Source organism: Oncorhynchus gorbuscha, linkage group LG18 (assembly GCF_021184085.1).
Source record: "Oncorhynchus gorbuscha isolate QuinsamMale2020 ecotype Even-year linkage group LG18, OgorEven_v1.0, whole genome shotgun sequence".
NCBI lineage: Eukaryota > Metazoa > Chordata > Actinopteri > Salmoniformes > Salmonidae > Oncorhynchus > Oncorhynchus gorbuscha.
Genome location: NC_060190.1, coordinates 83,453,390 through 83,474,246, shown reverse-complemented (window position 1 = coordinate 83,474,246; position 20,857 = coordinate 83,453,390). Strand labels below are relative to the sequence as shown.

The following is a 20,857-nucleotide window of genomic DNA, read 5'->3' as shown; positions in this document are numbered from 1 at the left end:
CCGTTCACCTACTCTGCGTCTCACGAAGACACAACGGTTGGAACCAAAAACCTTTAAAAAAACTCACATCAGACTAAAGGACAGATTTCAACCGGTCTAATATCCATTGCTTGTGTTTCTTGGCCCAAGCAAGTCTCTTCTTCTTATTGATATCCTTTAGTAGTGGTTTCTTGAAGGCCTGATTCATGCAGTATCCTCTGAACAGTTGTTGCGATGGGTCTGTTTCTTGAACTTTGGTGAAGCATTTATTTGCCCTGCAATTTCTGAGTCTGGTATCTCTAATGAACATCCTCTGCAGCAGAGGTAACTCTGGGTCTTCCTTTCCTGTGGAGGTCCTCATGAGAGCCAGTTTCATCATTGCGCTTGATGGTTTTGCGACTGCACTTGAAGAAACGTTCAAAGTTCTTGAAATTTTCCGGATTGACTGACCTTCATGTCATAAAGTAATGATGGACTGTCGTTTCTCTTTGCTTATTTGAGTTGTTCTTGCCATAATATGGACTTGGTCTTTTACCAAACAGGGCTGTCTTCTGTATACCAGCCCTACCTTGTCACAACACTATTGATTTGGCTCAAACGCATTAAGAATTAAAGAAATTCCACAAATTAACTTTTAACAAGGCACACCTGTTAATTGAAATGCATTCCAGGTGACTACCTCGTGAAGATGGTTGAGAGAATGCCAAGAGTGTGCAAAGCTCTCAAGGCAAAGAATCTCAAATATAAAATATATTTTGATTTGTTTAACACTTTTGTTTTTTTGGTTACTACATGATTCCATATGTGTTATTTCAATGTTTTGATGTCTTCACTATTATTCTACAATGTAGAAAATAGGAATGAGTAGGTGTGAGTAGGTGTGAGTAGGTGTGTCAACTATTGACTTGTACTGTATGTAGATATGTTTTTTTCTTCTGTTTTTTCTGTTTTTTAACATTTTGCAAAAACTTCAAAACTGTGTTGGCTTTGTCATTATGGGTTATTGTGTGTAGATTGATGGGGGGGGGGGGAATATTTGATCCATTTTAGAATAAGGCTGTAATGTAACTGGAAAAAGTCAAGGAGTCTGATTACTTTCTGAATGTACTGTGCATATAATACTATAAACATGGCTGGAACATCCTAATGTGGCAGAATGTTTTGAACCTTATTGATCCCCACAGGCTTACTGTACACGTTGTTACCATGAGTCAGGGTTCCCTAACTGGTGACCCACTGGCTGGATTTGGCCCGCTGGGTATTTTATGTGTGTAATTGTTGGACCTAAAGTACTGTTAAAAATAAGCTCCAAGTGATACAATTTTGGGAAAATCTGTTCCAAAGTATTCCCACACATGAGAGATATTTGTGATCGTATACTAATAATGTAAGCAAGGTTTGAAATTATTGTTTTAGTCAAATATTATATTGGGTTTGGGCTTCTTGCTGTCAATTTGCACTCTACAAATAATTTGTAATTATGTTCTGACCATCTGCTCAAGAAAAAATCATCCTGCAACATTCTAGTTGATGATCCCTGTAAGTCCCATAATATAATCTGGTTAAGAAGAGCCCTTATCTAGTGAAATCAGCAGTGGTCAAGCCCTGTCTAAATGACGTACTGGAATACCTTGAAATGGGGACAAATTTAGACATTTTCTCATGTTATTTTATTTTTATGGTTTTTTAAATTATTTCTTTTAGTGGGTGGATCAGCTTTAATATTGAGCATAGATTGTTGCTTTCATCAATATAATTGTCTGCATCATTTCCATCCTCCATATTTTTGGAGGTAAATATATACACTACTGTTCAAAAGTTTGGGGTCACTTGGAAATGTCCTTGTTTTTTAAAGAAAAGCACATTTTTTGTCCATTTTTAAAATAACATCAAAATTATCAGAAATACATGTAGACAATGTTAATGTTGTAGATGACTATTGTAGCTGGAAACAGAATATCTACATAGGCCCATTATCAGCAACCATCACTCCTGTGTTCCAATGGCATGTGGACGTTTCTTAGTGACCCCAAACTTTTGAACACACTTTTTAAAGAATATACCTTCCCTTATTGTTCCCCACAAACCCTACCACCCCTCCCCCAATTGGAGTAAACAATAACAATTAAGTTTGCTGATGACCCAACAGTGATAGGCCTGATCACCGACAATGATGAGACAGCCTATAGGGAGGAGGTCAGAGACCTGACCATGTCGTGCCAGGACAACAACCTCTCCCTCAATGTGATCAAGACAAAGGAGATGATTGTGACTACAGGAAAAGGAGGAATGAGTACGTCCCCATTCTCATCAACGGAGATGTAGTGGAGCAGGTTGAGAGCTTCAAGTTCCTTGGCGTCCACATCACCAACAAACTAACATGGCCCAAGCACACCAAGACAGTCGTGAAAAGGGCACGACAAACCTATTCCCCCTCAGGAGACTGAAAAGATAGTAGTGCGTACGGCCAGTACATCATCGGGGCCAAGCTTCCTGCCATCCAGGACCTCTATACCAAGAGATGTCAGAGGAAGGCCCTAAAAATGGTCAGACTCCAGCCAACCTAGTCATAGACTGTTCTCTCTGCTACCGCACGGCAACCAGTACCGGAGCACCAAGTCTAAGTGCAAGAGGATTCTAAACAGCTTCTACCCCCAAGCCATAAGACTCCTGAACAGCTAATAAAATGTCTACCCAGACTATTTACATAGCTCTAGGTATATATTGCAATTCTTCAGCCATTCCTGGACCTGTGACCAAAAACGAGCTACATTATGGACAGTACCAAAATAAATGATCTAGTGACTCCTCCTCACAGCAAAATCTGCCGAGCAGGGAAGATTGATTGTATAATAATTTAAATAGAAAAATTCTACGTTTTGAATCTGGCGTTTTGCGTGTCAATTCATATGCCATGGAATCGGTACATCGACAATCTCTTCCCAACTATTTTACATTCATATGGCACAGCTGTCAATATTTTGGTCCTTAAATGAAACTGGTATATATTTTTACTTATCACAATTTTCTTTTACCAATATTGGTCTTTAATGCAAAGTTGGTACTTGAAAGTATTAGTAAAATTGCAAATTAATTTCCAGGCAGACCTACCACGTTTTATTTCCTCAGGTGTTTCAGGCGAGCTCGGTCATTCCACCCACACTGCCACTTGGACAAGACCGGTACTAAACAGACTGATTAGGCGCCACCAAGCGTCACATCGATAGCTAAAATGACGGGCAAATGTTTATTTTAAATTCTGCGTTTTGTGCAAATGGAACGTTTCTGGGATCGTTTATTTCAGCTCATGAAACATGGTACCAACACTTTACATGTTGGGTTTTATATTTTTGTTCAGTATAGTTGACCCACCTTTTTTACCAGTATGTCACTGGACCCCACCAACCCACACTGTGTAAGGTGCAAAACGTGTCAGACTGACATTGCGAGTGGGTGAACTGGCCCCGAAGGGCCTCATGAAGGGGAAAAGACAACGCTGCATCCTGTTCTGGCACCAGTTCTGCATTGTGACATTTTCTTTGCAACAACCTTCAGAGCTTTTTTGCCAATTGCCTCATTCTTGGGGCACCCGCAATATTCCGCTTTATCAAGCAGCAGCCGTGCTCCTGCCGTTCCCGTGCTACTGCCGTTTTCCTCACACAGCCCACTTGTCATTCTCCAGACCGGCGACACTAAAGCTGCCAGTCGGAAGCGACTAGAAACAGTTGAATAATAGTAACATTTACAAATTGATGGTCCTTGAAAATAAATATTATTGCTTGAAAAAGTACTTGAATGTCCTTGAATTTGACTTGCCACTGTCAGTACAAACCCTGCATTCTGTCACATGTTGTTTTAGAACCATTCTGTCACTTCGGTGGGAAGGATCTAATGCAGAGTTTCCCAACCCTCTCCTCGGTCATCCCAGACGTTCCGCGTGTTTGTTTTTAACCTTAAATTGGTGCACCTGATTCAATTAGTCAACTAATCATCAAGCCTTTGACTAATTGAATCAGGTAGGCCTGTTTAGGGTTAAACAAAATGCTAAAAAGTCTGAGGTGGCTGAGGAGAGGGTTGGGAAACCATGATCTAATGAGTGAATGGAAAGTCATAGTTTCCCTGTCCCCTATTCTCTCCCAGGACAGTGCCAAGAAACTGGAGCAGAACGTGGCCCATTTTGGCTCCACAGTGGAGAACCTGCTGTACAGATATGGAAAGGTACATTATAGCCTTGACTTATTCCACATTTTGTCATTACAGACTGAATTCAAAATAGATTAAAGAAAAACAATTCTCCCCCATCTACACATAATACCCCATAATGACAAAGTGAAAATGTGTTTTTGGACATTTCAAATGTATTGAAAATTAAATACGAAACATCTCATTTACATAAGTATTCACACCCCTGAGTCAATACATGTCACCTTTGGCAGCGATTCCAGTTGTGAGTATTTCTGGGTAAGGATAATCAATCAATCAAATGTATTTATAAAGCCCTTTTTACATCAGCTGATGTCACAAAGTGCTATACAGAAACCCATCCTAAAACCCCAAACATCAAGCAATGCAGATGTAGAAGCATGGGGTCTAGGAAAAACTCCGTAAGAGCTTTCCACACCTGGATTGTGCAACAGTTGCCTATTTATTCTTTTAAAAATGAATCAAGTTCGGTCAAATTGTTTGTTGATCATTGCTAGACAACCATTTTCAGGTCTTCCCATAGATTGTCAAGCCAATTTAAGTCAAAACTTTAACTCAGCCACTCCGGTTGTCCTGCTAAAAAGTTAATCTCCCAGTGTCTGGTGGAAAGCAGACTGAACCAGGTTTTCCTCTAAGATTTTGCCTTTGCTTAGATCTATTTTTGTTCATTTTATCCTTAAAAACTCTGCAGTCCTAAACGATAACAAGCATACCCATGACATGATGTAGCCACCACCATGCTTTAAAATATGGAGTGGTACTCAGTGATGTATTATGTTGGGGCAAATTCAACACAATACAACTCTTTGTGTTCAGGACAAAAAGTTCTTGCCACCTTTGCAGTTTTACTTCAATGCCTTATTGCAATGCACCACTCGGGAGGCCAAATGACTGCAGGTTAAGACCAGCCATACTATATGCCAGTGAAACTGAATATCACGCACTCAGAAATTTCATTATTCTGCTGGAGGTGAATAACACAAAAGGGGACATGTTATGGTCTTGTGAAGACTAGCTGAATTGTGGAAAAGAATTGAAGAGTTTACTTGCATTTAAGAGCAGTTGGAGGTCATAGAAGAAGAGTTGTATGGCACTGAAGCTCATCTTTAGGTTAGTTAACACAGTGTCCAAAGAAGGGCCAGAAGTATACAGAATGGTGTCGTCTGCGTAGAGGTGGATCAGAGAATCACCAGCAGCAAGAGTGACATCATTGATGTATACAGACAAAAGAGTCGGCCCGAGAATGTAACCTTGTGGCACATCCATAGAGACTGCCAGAGGACCGGACAACAGGCCCTCCGATTTGACACACTGAATTCTGTCTGAGAAGCCGTTGGTGAACCAGGCGAGGCAGTCATTTGAGAAACCAAGGCTGTCGAGTCTGCCGATAAGAATGTGGTGATTGACAGAGTCGAAAGCCTTGGCCAGGTTGATGAATACGGCTGCACAGTTCTGTCTTTTAGCGTGGCTGAGGTGCACCCATGACCAGCTCGGAAACAAGATTGCACAGCGGAGGTACGGTGGGATTTGAAATTGTTGGTGATCTGTTTGTTAACTTGGCTTTCAAAGACCTTAGAAAGGCAGGGTAGGATAGATATAGGTCTGTAGCAGTTTGGGTCTAGAGTGTCTCCCACTTTGAAGAGGTGGATGACCGCGGCAGCTTTCCAGTCTTTGGGGATCTCAGACGATACGAAAGAGAGGTTGAACAGGCTAGTAATAGAGTTTGCAACAATTGCGGCAGATCATTTTTAGAAAGAGAGGGTCCAGATTGTCTAGCACAGCTGATTTTGTAGGGGTCCAGATTTTGCAGCTCTTTCAGAACATCAGCTATCTGGATTTGGGTGAAGGAGAAATGGGGGAAGCTTGGGCAAGTTAATGAATTATCATTGATCTAGTTTATTCTTACCAATCACTTAAAATATATTTAATAATGATCTCTTAGCTAGATTGATGACTTTGGGCATTTTTCTTACTTTTTGTTGTTCTACATAGAGACAGCTAGAAGGTCCATGGGTCATATTAGATTGTTGTTCTATATAGAGACAGCTAGGTCCATGGGTCATATTAGATTGTTGTTCTACATAGAGACAGCTAGAAGGTCCATGGGTCATATTAGATTATTGTTGAAGAATTAGAGAAAGAATAATGTGCAAATATTGTACAATCCAGGTGTGGAAAGCTCTTAGAGACCCAGAAAGACTCACAGCTGTAATCTCTGCCAAAGCTGATTCTAACATGTATTGACTCAGGGGTGTGAATACTTAAATGAGCTATTTCTGGATTGAATTTAATATATTTGCAAACATGTCAAAAACATGTTTTCACTTTGTTATTGTGTGTGTGTGTGTGTGTGTGTGTGTGTGTGTGTGTGTGTGTGTGTGTGTGTGTGTGTGTGTGTGTGGGTGTGGGTGTGGGTGTGGGAAAAAATGAATTGAATCCATTTTGAATGTAAGGGTTTATTTCAGGGGAAAGTGTTGCATTGGTTCTCAACTGGTGTTGCTCACTGGGGAGCCAGACCCAGCCAATCAGAATGAGTTTCTCTCTACAAAAGGGCTTTTATTATAGACAGAAATACTCCTCAGCACTCTCTCAGACGATCCTGCAAGAAGCCTGATGTGGAGTTCCTGGGCTGGCGTGGTTACACGTGGTTTATGGTAGAGAAATTAACATTTAAATTCTCTGGCAACAGCTCTGGTGGACATGCCTGCAGTCAGCATGCCAATTGCATGCTCCCTCAAAACTGCACATTTTAGAGTGGCCTTATATTGTCCCCTGCACAAGGTGCACCTGTGTAATGATCATGCTATTTAATCAGCTTCTTGATCCATACATACATACATACATACATGCATACATACATACATACATACATACATACATACATACATACATACATACATACATACATACATACATACATACATACATACATACATACATACATACATACATACATACATACATACATACATACATACATACATACATACATACAGTGGGGCAAAAAAGTATTTAGTGAGCCACCAATTGTGCAAGTTCTCCCACTTAAAAAGATGAGGCCTGTAATTTTCATCATAGGTACACTTCAACTATGACAGACAAAATGAGAAAAAAAAATCCAGAAAATCACATTGTAGGATTTTTATGAATTTATTTGCAAATTATGGTGGAAAATAAGTATCGACGAATAAGAGTCGACGGCATCCAGTCAGAGCCGTTGGAGTTGGTTAAAGGGGTCCCACAAGGTTCTATACTTGGTCCATTACTGTTCACTCTCTACATAAACAATATCGGTGATGAGATAGTGTCAAATTAATTTATATGCTGATGACACTGTCATGTACTCTATCACTTCAACGGCTGACCAAGCATTATCATTATTGGAGACAGATTTTAAGATATTACAAGGGTCTTTTATACAGCTGAAACTTGTTTTAAATGCAAAGAAAACACATTTTATGATTCAAAAAAGTTGGTTGAAAATACACCTGCACTTACGAGCTTAGATGGTTCTCAAATTAATCAGGTCTCTGCATATAAATACTTAGGGATATGGTTGGAAGATGAACTGTCTTTTAAAATGCATATTGACCAACTTTGTAAACAGCTAAAAATCAAGCTAGGCTTCCTCTATAGAAACAGGACATGTTTGTCCTCTACAAATACAAGACAAATTGTGCAAGCTACTTTTTTATGTCTGTTATAGATAATGGGGATATTATTTACATGCATGCTACGACATCAACACTTAAATCGCTGGATGCTGCTTATCATTGCGCACTCAGGTTTATTACACATGCTGGCTACAGAACACACCACTGTGTTTTATATCATAATGTGGGTTGGACTTCGCTGTCCGTGAGATGAGAACAACATGCTCTCGTGTTTGTCTTTAAAGCACTTCTGAATAAGATACCTTCTTATTTATCATCACTCATCAATATTAGAAGTAGAATTCCCAAAACCAGGTCTCAAGCATGGATTCCACTTGAGGCCCATGAGATTTCAAAAGAGTTGGGTTTGGCTGTCTTTTCCTGTTACGCTCCTTACCTATGGAATAGGCTGCAGACTAAACTTCAAACTGAGACTCCCCTGTTGTCCCCCTGTCGCCCATTTTAAACATTTATTGGAGCATTTTTATTTTTGTATTGCTTGTACCTGTTTTGGGTAATACAAGTTATTGTCCTGTTAGTAGAATAACCTGTTAGGGGAATAACCTGTTAGGGGAATAACCTGTTAGGGGAATAACCTGTTAGGGGAATAACCTGTGTGTAAATGTAATCTGTTGCTGTATTTATTTGTGTTATCTGTGATGGTTTTGTTTGTCTTGTGTAGTTTCTTAATCATAGTACCTAACCGGTATGTGTAAACATGTATACGCAGGGCATCTGTTGTGTATGTTATTTGTGTTAAACATGTGATGGCAGGGCCCAGCTGTTTGTCTTGTGAAACATGTGTTGTTAATCCCAGCTGTACCATGTATACGCAACCGCTGTGAAACATGTATACGCAGGGCCCAGCTGTGAAACATGTATACGCAGGGCCCAGCTGTGAAACATGTGAAAGGGCCCAGCTGTGAAACATGTATACGCAGGGCCCAGCTGTGAAACATGTATACGCAGGGCCCAGCTGTGAAACATGTATACGCAGGGCCCAGCTGTGAAACATGTATACGCAGGGCCCAGCTGTGAAACATGTATACGCAGGGCCCAGCTGTGAAACATGTAAAGGGCCCAGCTGTGAAACATGTATACGCAGGGCCCAGCTGTGAAACATGTATACGCAGGGCCCAGCTGTGAAACATGTATACGCAGGGCCCAGCTGTGAAACATGTATACGCAGGGCCCAGCTGTGAAACATGTATACGCAGGGCCCAGCTGTGAAACATGTATACGCAGGGCCCAGCTGTGAAACATGTATACGCAGGGCCCAGCTGTGAAACATGTATACGCAGGGCCCAGCTGTGAAACATGTATACGCAGGGCCCAGCTGTGAAAGAGACCTTCTCAGTCTGTTGTTGAAATAAAGGTAGAATAAGAATACACGTTAGAATAAAGCTGTAAAGTAACAAAATGTGGAAAAGGTGAAAGGGTCTGAATAGTTTCAGAATGTGTCTTTCTGTTCCTCCAGACGATAGTAGAGGAGCAGCTGATCCTGAAGCGTGTTGCCGACGTCCTGATCAACCTGTACGCCATGACAGCCGTCCTATCACGATCTAGTAGATCTATCTCTATAGGGCTCAGGAACCACGACCATGAGGTAATACTATACTATCACCATCTTGTTGTCATAAAGTATTCCCCCCTTGCTGATTTTGACCATGTGAAAGCCAAACACTGCATTCCACATTAAGAATGTCAGACCATCCATCTGTGAGCTGAAGCTCAACTGGGTGTATGACAATGATCCAAAACACACAATCAAGTCAACATGAAAATGGCTAAAAAGCAACTAATTGGAAGTTTTGGAATGGCCTGATCCAGACCTAATCACAAGTGAGATGTTGCAGGACTTGAAACAAGCAGTTCTGGTGTCACTGAGTTAAGCAGGTCTGCATGGAAGAGTGGTCCAAAATTCCCCACAGCAGTGTTAGACTGATCAACAGGCATTTCAGCTAAAGGTGGCACAACCAGTTATTGAGGGCAATTACTTTTTCACACGGGGGAATTGGGTGTTACATAACTTTGTTTATTAAATTAAATAAGTGTCACATTTGTGTTATTTGTTCATTCCAGTTCCCTTGATCTATTATTAGGTTTTGGTTGACGATCTGATAACATTCAGTACAAAAAAATATTTAAAAAAAAGAGACAATCATAAAGGGGGGAAATACTTTTTCACGCCACATCAGGTAGTACTGTACTATACACTATCTCTATAGGGCTCAGGAACTACAGCCATGAGGTAGTACTGTACTATACACTATCTCTATAGGGCTCAGGAACTACGGCCATGAGGTAGTACTGTACTATACACTATCTCTATAGGGCTCAGGAACTACGGCCATGAGGTAGTACTGTACTATACACTATCTCTATAGGGCTCAGGAACTACGGCCATGAGGTAGTACTGTACTATACACTATCTCTATAGGGCTCAGGAACTACAGCCATGAGGTAGTACTGTACTATACACTATCTCTATAGGGCTCAGGAACTACAGCCATGAGGTAGTACTGTACTATACACTATCTCTATAGGGCTCAGGAACTACAGCCATGAGGTAGTACTGTACTATACACTATCTCTATAGGGCTCAGGAACTACAGCCATGAGGTAGTACTGTACTATACACTATCTCTATAGGGCTCAGGAACTACGGCCATGAGGTAGTACTGTACTATACACTATCTCTATAGGGCTCAGGAACTACGGCCATGAGGTAGTACTGTACTATACACTATCTCTATAGGGCTCAGAACTCCGGCCATGAGGTAGTACTGTACTATACACTATCTCTATAGGGCTCAGGAACTACGGCCATGAGGTAGTACTGTACTATACACTATCTCTATAGGGCTCAGGAACTACAGCCATGAGGTAGTACTGTACTATACACTATCTCTATAGGGCTCAGGAACTACAGCCATGAGGTAGTACTGTACTATCTCTATAGGGCTCAGGAACTACGGCCATGAGGTAGTACTGTACTATACACTATCTCTATAGGGCTCAGGAACTACGGCCATGAGGTAGTACTGTACTAACACTATCTCTATAGGGCTCAGGAACTACAGCCAAACTATACACTATCTCTATAGGGCTCAGGAACTACAGCCATGAGGTAGTACTGTACTATACACTATCTCTATAGGGCTCAGGAACTACAGCCATGAGGTAGTACTGTACTATACACTATCTCTATAGGGCTCAGGAACTATGGCCATGAGGTGGCAACTGTACTATACACTATCTCTAGGGCTCAAACTACAGCCATGAAGTACTACTATACACTATCGATGGGGCTCAGGAACTACAGCCATGAGGTAGTACTGTACTATACACTATCTCTATAGGGCTCAGGAACTATGGCCATGATAGTACTGTACTATATCTCTATAGGGCTCAGGAACTACAGCCATGAGGTAGTACTGTACTATACACTATCGGCTATTCAGGAACTACACCATGAGGTAGTACTGTACTATACACTACCCAGCAAACCAGAATTGGTTATGTGAAATTTACCAGAACATCCGTCAGGTTGCTGATGGTTATAGTGTTTGTATAAAACATTCACCTGATGTTCCCAGAACGTTGCGCCACTGTGTTCTGAAAGCATTACTGGTATTTAAAAAATAAATAATTTTTAAACCTTTATTTAACCAGGTAGGCTAGTTGAGAACAAGTTCTCATTTACTGCGACCTGGCCAAGATAAAGCAAAGCAGTGTGACACAAACAACAACACAGGGTTACACATGGAATAAACAAACATACAGTCAATAACACAATAGAACAATCTATGGATGTGCAAATGTAGTAAGGAGGTAAGGCAATAAATAGGCCATAGTGGCAAAGTAATTACAATTTAGCAAATTAAAACTGAAGTGATACATGATGATGTGCAAGTAGAAATACTGGTGTGCAAAGGAGCAGAAAAGTAAATAAAAACAATATGGGGATGAGGTAGGTAGATTGTATGGGCTATTTACAGATGGGCTGTGTACAGCTGCAGCAATCGGTAAGCTGCTCAGATAGCTGAAGTTGAAAGTTAGTGAGGGGAAAACAGTCTCCAGCTTCAGTGATTTTTGCAATTTGTTCCAGTCACTGGCAGCAGAGAACTGGAAAGAAAGGTGGCCAAAGAGATGTTGGCTTTGGGGATCACCAGTGAGATATACCTGCTGGAGCGCGTGCTACGTGTGGATGTTGTTACCAGTGAGCTGGGATAAGGTGGAGCTTTACCTAGCAAAGACTTATAGATGACCTGGAGCCAGTGGACAGTAGAGGCTATATACAGTAGAGGCTATAACCGTAGCGAGGCTATATCCGTAGCGAGGCTATATAAAGTAGAGGCTATAACCGTAGCGATGCTATAACAGTAGAGGCTATATACAGTTGCGAGGATATATCAAGTAGCAAGGCTATATTCATAGTGAGGATATATACAGTAGAGGCTATAACTGTAGTGAGGCTTTATACAATAGCGAGGCTATATCCATAGCGAGGCTATAATCGTAGCGAGGCTATATACAGTAGCGAGGCTATATACAGTAGCGAGGCTATATACATTAGCGAAACTATATACAGTAGAGAACCTAGAACTGTATTGAGGCTATATACAGTAGCGAGGCTATAACAGTAGCGAGGCTATAACAGTAGAGAGGCTATATACAGGCACCGGTTAGTCAGGCTGATTGAGGTACTATGTACATGTAGATATGGTTAAAGTGACTATGCATATATGATGAACAGAGAGTAGCAGTAGCGTAAAAGAGGGGGGTGGTGGGTGGCGGGACACAATGCAGATAGCCCGGGTAGCCATTTGATTACCTGTTCAGGGGTCTTATGGCTTGGGGGTAAAAACTGTTGAGAAGCCTTTTTGTCCTAGACTTGGCGCTCCGGTACCGCTTGCCATGCGGTAGTAGAGAGAATAGCCTATGACTGGGGTGGCTGGGGTCTTTGACAATTTTTATGGTCTTCCTCTGACACCGCCTGGTGTAGAGGTCCTGGATGGCAGGCAGCTTAGCCCCAGTGATGTACTGGGCCTTATGCACTACCCTCTGTAGTGGCTTGCGGTCAGAGGCCGAGAAATTGTCGTACCAGACAGTGATGCAACCAGTCAGTCATGCTCTCGATGTTGCAGCTGTAGAACCTTTTGAGGATCTCAGGACCCATGCCAAATCTTTTTAGTTTCCTGAGGGGGAATAGGCTTTGTCGTGCCCTCTTCACGACTGTCTTGGTGTGCTTGGACCATTCTAGTTTGTTGTTGATGTGGACACCAAGGAACTTGAAGCGCTCAACCTGCTCCACTACAGCCCCGTCGATGAGAATGGGGGCGTGCTCGGGAGTCCACAATCATCTCCTTAGTCTTGGCTACGTTGAGATATAGGTTGTTATTCTGGCACCACACGGCTAGTTCTCTGACCTCCTCCCAATAGGCTGTCTCGTCATTGACTGTGATCAGGCCTACCACTGTTGTGTCGTCTGCAAACTTAATGATGGTGTTGGAGTCGTGCCTGGCCATGCAGTCGTGGGTGAACAGAGAGTACAGGAGGGAACTGGGGAGCTCCAGTGGGGAGCTCCAGTGTTGAGGATCAGCATGCCAGATGTGTTGCTACCTACCCTCACCACCTGGGCGGCGGCCCGTCAGGAAGTCCAGGATCCAGTTGCAGAGGGAGGTGTTTAGTCCCAGGTTCCTTAGGACACCTATGTGATGAGCTTTGAGGGTACTATGGTGTTGAATGCTGAGCTGTAGTCAATGAATAGCATTCTCACATAGGTGTTCCTTTTGTCCAGTTGGGAAAGGGCAGTGTGGAGTGCAATAGAGTTTGCATCATCTGTGGATCTGTTTGGGCGGATTGCAAATTGGAGTGGGTCTAGGGTTTCTTGGATAATGGTGTTGATGTGCGCCATTGCCAAACTTTCAAAGCACTTCATGGCTACGGACGTGAACGTTATGGGTCTGTAGTCATTTAGGCAGGTTGCCTTTGTGTTCTTGGGCACAGGGACTATGGTGGTCTGCTTGAAATATGTTGTTATTACAGACTCAACCAGGGACATGTTGAAAATGTCAGTGAAGACACTTGCCAGTTGGTCAGCACATGCCCGGAGCACACGTCCTGGTAATCAGTCTAGCCCCGCAACCTTGTGTATGTTGACCTGTTTAAAGGTCTTACTCACGTCGGCTACGGAGAGTGTGATCACACAGTCACCTGGAACAGCTGATGCTCTCATGCATGCCTCAGTGTTGCTTGCCTCGAAGCAAGCATAGAAGTGAGCGTCGGAGCCGGTGTAGTATGATTCAATCTTACCCCTGTGTTGACGCTTTGCCTATTTGATGGTTCGTCGCAGGGCAAAGCAGGATTTCTTGTAAGCGTCCGGGTTAGAGTCCCACACCTTGAAAACGGCAGCTCTACCCTTTAGCTCAGTGAGAATGTTGCCTGTAATCCATGGCTTCTGGTTGGGGTATGTACGTACAGTCACTGTGGGGATGTCGTCCTCAATGCACCTATTGAGAAAGACATTGACTGATGTGGTGTCCTCCTCAATGCCATTGGAAGAATCCCAGAACATGTTCCAGTCTGTGCTAGCAAAACAGTCCTGTAGCTTTCCATCTGCTTCATCTGACCACTTTTTTATAGACCAAGTCACTGGAATCAGGAGGATAGAGTTGCGGTCGGATTTACTAAATGGAGGGCGAGGGAGAGCTTTGTACGTGTCTCTGTGTGTGGAGTACAGATGATCTAGAATGTTTTTTCCCTCTGGTTGCACATTTAGCATGTTGATAGAAATTTGGTAGAACTGATTTAGATTTCCCTGCATTAAAGTCTCCGGCCACTAAAAGCACCGCCTCTGGGTGAGTGGTTTCCTGTTTGCTTATTTCCTTATACAGCTGACTGAGTGCGGTCTTAGTGCCAGTATCTGTCTGTGGTGGTAAATAAACAGCCACTAAAAGTATAGCTGAGAACTCTCTAGGCAAGTAGTGTGGCCTGCAATTTATCACAATATACTTCTTCAGGTGAGCAAAATCTAGAGACTTCCTTAGATTTCGTGCACCAGCTGTTGTTTACACAGACCGCCCCCCCCATCGTCTTACCGGGGTGTGCTGTTCTATCCTGCCGTGCAGCGTCTATCCCGAATATCCATGTCGTCATTCAGCCACGATTCCGTGAAACATAGGATATTAGTTTTTGATGTCCCGTTGGCAGGATATCCGGGATCGAACCTCATCTAATTTATTGTCCAATGATTACACGTTGGCGAGTAATATTGACGGTAAAGGCAGCTTTCCCACTCGCCTTCTCCGGACCCTGACCAGGCATCCGGCTCTTTGTCCTCTGTACCTACGTCGCTTCCTCTTGCAAATAACGGGGATGTGGGTCCTGTGGGGTGTTTGGAGAATGTCTTGTGCATCGTCGTTGTTGTAGAAAAAGTCTTTGTCTAATCCGAGGTGAGTGATCGCTCTCCTGATATCCAGAGGCTCTTTTCTGTCGTAAGTTGCAGAAACATTATGTACAAAATAAGTTACAAATAACGTGGGGAAAAAATGATTATAGCACAATTGGTTGGGCGCCCGTAAAACTGCTGCCATTTCTTCCAGCGCCATTTTGAACAGTATGTATACAGTATCAGTATTACCGCTGTATGAGTATGTATACAGTATCAGTATGTATACAGTATCAATATTACCACTGTATCAGGAAGTATACAGTATCAGTATGTATACAGTATCAATAACACAGCTGTATCAGGAAGTATACAGTATCAGTATGTATACAGTATCAGTATGTATACAGTATCAATATTACCACTGTATGAGTATGTATACAGTATCAGTATGTATACAGTATCAGTATGTATACAGTATCAGTATGTATACAGTATCAATATTACCACTGTATCAGGAAGTATACAGTATCAATATTACCACTGTATCAGTATGTATACAGTATCAGTATGTATACAGTATCAATATTACCACTGTATCAGTATGTATACAGTATCAGTATGTATACAGTATCAGTATGTATACATTATCAATATTACCACTGTATCAGTATGTATACAGTATCAGTATGTATACATTATCAATATTACCACTGTATCAGTATGTATACAGTATCAGTATGTATACATTATCAATATTACCACTGTATCAGTATGTATACAGTATCAGTATGTATACAGTATCGATATTACCACTGCATCAGGAAGTATACAGTATCAGGAAGTATACAGTATCAGTATGTATACAGTATCAATATTACCACTGCATCAGGAAGTATACAGTATCAGGAAGTATACAGTATCAGTATGTATACAGTATCAATATTACCTCTGTATCAGGAAGTATACAGTATCAGTATTACCTCTGTATCAGGAAGTATACAGTATCAATATTACCACTGTATGAGTATGTATACAGTATCAATATTACCACTGTATGAGTATGTATGCAGTATCAGTATTACAGCTGTATCAGGAAGTATACAGTATCAATATTACCACTGTATCAGGAAGTATACAGTATCAGGAAGTATACAGTATCAATATTACCACTGTATCAGTATGTATACAGTATCAGTATGTATACAGTATCAATATTACCACTGTATCAGTATGTATACAGTATCAGTATTACAGCTGTATCAGGAAGTATACAGTATCAATATTACCACTGTATCAGTATGTATACAGTATCAGTATGTATACAGTATCAATATTACCACTGTATCAGGAAGTATACAGTATCAGTATGTATATAGTATCAATATTACCACTATCAGGAAGTATACAGCATCAGTATGTATACAGTATCAGTATGTATACAGTATCAGTATGTATACAGTATCAGGAAGTATACAGTATCAGTATGTATACAGTATCAATATTACCACTGTATCAGTATGTATACAGTATCAGTATGTATACAGTATCAATATTACCACTGTATCAGGAAGTATACAGTATCAATATTACCACTGTATCAGTATGTATACAGTATCAGTATGTATACAGTATCAGTATGTATACAGTATCAATATTACCACTGTATGAGGAAGTATACAGTATCAGTATGTATACAGTATCAATATTACCGCTGTATCAGGAAGTATACAGTATCAATATTACCATTGTATGAGGAAGTATACAGTATCAGTATGTATACAGTATCAATATTACCGCTGTATCAGGAAGTATACAATATCAATATTACCACTGTATCAGTATGTATACAGTATCAGTATGTATACAGTATTAGTATGTATACAGTATCAATATTACCACTGTATGAGGAAGTATACAGTATCAGTATGTATACAGTATCAATATTACCGCTGTATCAGGAAGTATACAGTATCAATATTACCATTGTATGAGGAAGTATACAGTATCAGTATGTATACAGTATCAATATTACCGCTGTATCAGGAAGTATACAATATCAATATTACCACTGTATGAGGAACTATACAGTATCAGTATGTATACAGTATCAATATTACCACTGTATCAGGAAGTATACAGTATCAATATTACCACTGTATCAGTATGTATACAGTATCAGTATGTATACAGTATCAGTATGTATACAGTATCAATATTACCACTGTATCAGGAAGTATACAGTATCAATATTACCACTGTATGAGGAAGTATACAGTATCAGTATGTATACAGTATCAGTATGTATACAGTATCAGTATTACCGCTGTATCAGGAAGTATACAGTATCAGTATGTATACAGTATCAGTATGTATACAGTATCAGTATTACCACTGTATCAGGAAGTATACAGTATCAATATTACTACTGTATGATTATGTATACAGTATCAATATTACCACTGTATCAGGAAGTATACAGTATCAATATTACCACTGTATGAGGAAGTATACAGTATCAATATTACCACTGTATGAGTATGTATACAGTATCAATATTACCACTGTATCAGGAAGTATACAGTATCAATATTACCACTGTATCAGGAAGTATACAGTATCAATATTACCACTGTATCAGGAAGTATACAGTATCAATATTACCACTGTATGAGTATGTATACAGTATGTATACAGTATCAATATTACCACTGCATCAGGAAGTATACAGTATCAATATTACCACTGTATGAGTATGTATACAGTATCAGTATGTATACAGTATCAATATTACCACTGTATCAGGAAGTATACAGTATCAATATTACCACTGTATCAGGAAGTATACAGTATCAGTATGTATACAGTATCAATATTACCACTGTATGAGTATGTATACAGTATCAGTATGTATACAGTATCAGTATGTATACAGTATCAATATTACCACTGCATCAGGAAGTATACAGTATCAGGAAGTATACAGTATCAGTATGTATACAGTATCAATATTACCACTGTATCAGGAAGTATACAGTATCAATATTACCACTGTATCAGGAAGTATACAGTATCAATATTACCACTGTATCAGGAAGTATACAGTATCAATATTACCACTGTATGAGGAAGTATACAGTATCAATATTACCACTGTTTGAGTATGTATACAGTATCAATATTACCACTGTATCAGGAAGTATACAGTATCAATATTACCACTGTATCAGGAAGTATACAGTATCAATATTACCACTGTATCAGGAAGTATACAGTATCAATATTACCACTGTATCAGGAAGTATACAGTATCAATATTACCACTGTATCAGGAAGTATACAGTATCAATATTACCACTGTATCAGGAAGTATACAGTATCAGGAAGTATACAGTATCAGTATGTATACAGTATCAGTATGTATACAGTATCAATATTACCACTGTATCAGGAAGTATACAGTATCAGTATGTATACAGTATCAGTATGTATACAGTATCAATATTACCACAGTATCAGTATGTATACAGTATCAGTATGTATACAGTATCAATATGTATACAGTATCAATATGTATACAGTATCAGTATGTATACAGTATCAGGAAGTATACTGTATCAGTAAGGCTGAATCACATCCGGCCGTGTTTGGGAGTCCCATATGGCGGCGAACAATTGGCCCAGCGTTGGGGTAGGGCGTCATTGTAAATAAGAATTTGTTCTTAACTGACTTGCCTAGTTAAATAAAGGGTCAATAAAAATATAATAAAACATGCAGTAGGATCTAACAACATGGTAATATTTTGTGTTTTATTATTCATATGTCTTGAAGCTTATTGGTTGCTACACTAATCAACAGCGTAGTATGATTTCTTCCATTTAGTTTTGGTTGTTTAATTGTTTGCCTTCCTCATATTCTGATTAACTATGTGAGAGCTTCTATTGTTCTAGGTGCTGCTGGCTAACACGTTCTGCACCGACGCCTTCTTCAAGAACAACTACTGGCTAACTCAGCTACAGAGGAGTGAGTAGGACAGAGTCGGCACCCTATTCCCTTTATAGTGCACTACTTTTGATGAGGTCATTGTGGGGTGCTTACATTTATCCTAGTTCACACATGTACTCGTGTATTTTTGCCTATCCCAACTATCCCTGACACCTCCAACAGTGACCCTGGAGCCATTAGGGTTAAGTGCCTTGCTCAAGGGCTCATTGGATGTTTTTTTTTTACCTTGTCGGCTCGGTAACCTCAATACACAGCCAGCCAGTCACAGCATCACATGTGATCCACATATTAACATATAATTGTCGCAGCTATTATAATTAGTGAACTCTCATATATGTTTTGTTTCGGTTACACAACGTCCTCAGAGAGAGAGAATCTGTTACACAACGTCCTCAGAGAGAGAATCGGTTACACAACGTCCTCAGAGAGAGAATCGGTTACACAACGTCCTCAGAGAGAGAATCGGTTACACAACGTCCTCAGAGAGAGAATCGGTTACACAACGTCCTCAGAGAGAGAGAATCGGTTGCACAACGTCCTCAGAGAGAGAGAATCGGTTGCACAACGTCCTCAGAGAGAGAATCGGTTACACAACGTCCTCAGAGAGAGAATCGGTTACACAATGTCCTCAGAGAGAGAATCGGTTACACAACGTCCTCAGAGAGAGAATCGGTTACACAACGTCCTTAGAGAGAGAGAATCGGTTACACAACGTCCTTAGAGAGAGAATCGGTTACACAACGTCCTCAGAGAGAGAATCGGTTACACAACGTCCTTAGAGAGAGAGAATCGGTTACACAACGTCCTCAGAGAGAGAGAATCGGTGACACAACGTCCTCAGAGAGAGAATCGGTTACACAACGTCCTTAGAGAGAGAATCTGTGACACAACGTCCTCAGAGAAAAAACATCTGTACATTGTTTTATCAGATCAATAGGTGTGTGTGTGTGTGTGTGTGTGTGTGTGTGTGTGTGTGTGTGTGTGTGTGTGTGTGTGTGTGTGTGTGTGTGTGTGTGTGTGTGTGTGTGTGTGTGTGTGTGTGTGTGTGTGTGTGTGTGTGTGTGTGTAATGAAGGTAGTGTGTGTGTAATGAAGGTAGTTTGTGTGTAGGCTAATGAATGTTATTTTTGTTTCAGACTCACCTGAGAACCAAGATGAGAACATTAAGAAGATCGCCAGGGAGGTTCTGGAGAAGAGAACCTATGTCTGTTCCCACCCTCTGGACAGAACCTTCTAGAACCTGAACAGAATAACATAACTCTGACTGGAGGAGACATGGTGTCCTATTCCCTGTGCAGTGCACTACTTTGGGCCAGAGCCATATGTAGCAACCTAAAAGTGGGGCACTGTAAAGGCATTAGGGGGCCACGAGAGACTGACCTCGGGGTCCTGTGATCCTAAATTGCCATCCATGGCTACATGCCTCTACTTTTGTATTGTTAACTAGCAATAACTAACTCCTCAGTTCTGAAGCAACTCTTGATATGATGTTAATTTAATTCTGTATATGATTTATAACTACGATTGAATATAATGACCTTGTTTTACTGATGGTACTTTGGTTGAAGTGAACAGTGGTTGTAAGTTACTGGCCATTTATTCTATTAAAGTGTTGATTTCTTTCA

The 20,857-nt window shown here is 40.7% G+C and overlaps 1 protein-coding gene across 1 annotated transcript in view; it reads left to right on the top strand.

The window, feature by feature from the left end:
* The window catches only part of LOC124003860 (complex I assembly factor ACAD9, mitochondrial-like), a 41,681-nt gene extending 20,824 nt beyond the window's left edge, over nucleotides 1-20,857 (top strand). The window contains 4 exon segments of the mRNA XM_046312476.1: nucleotides 4,120-4,197; nucleotides 9,313-9,441; nucleotides 19,179-19,251; nucleotides 20,369-20,857. Of these exon segments, the coding sequence (XP_046168432.1) occupies nucleotides 4,120-4,197; nucleotides 9,313-9,441; nucleotides 19,179-19,251; nucleotides 20,369-20,469 (381 nt within the window). The 3' untranslated portion in view covers nucleotides 20,470-20,857.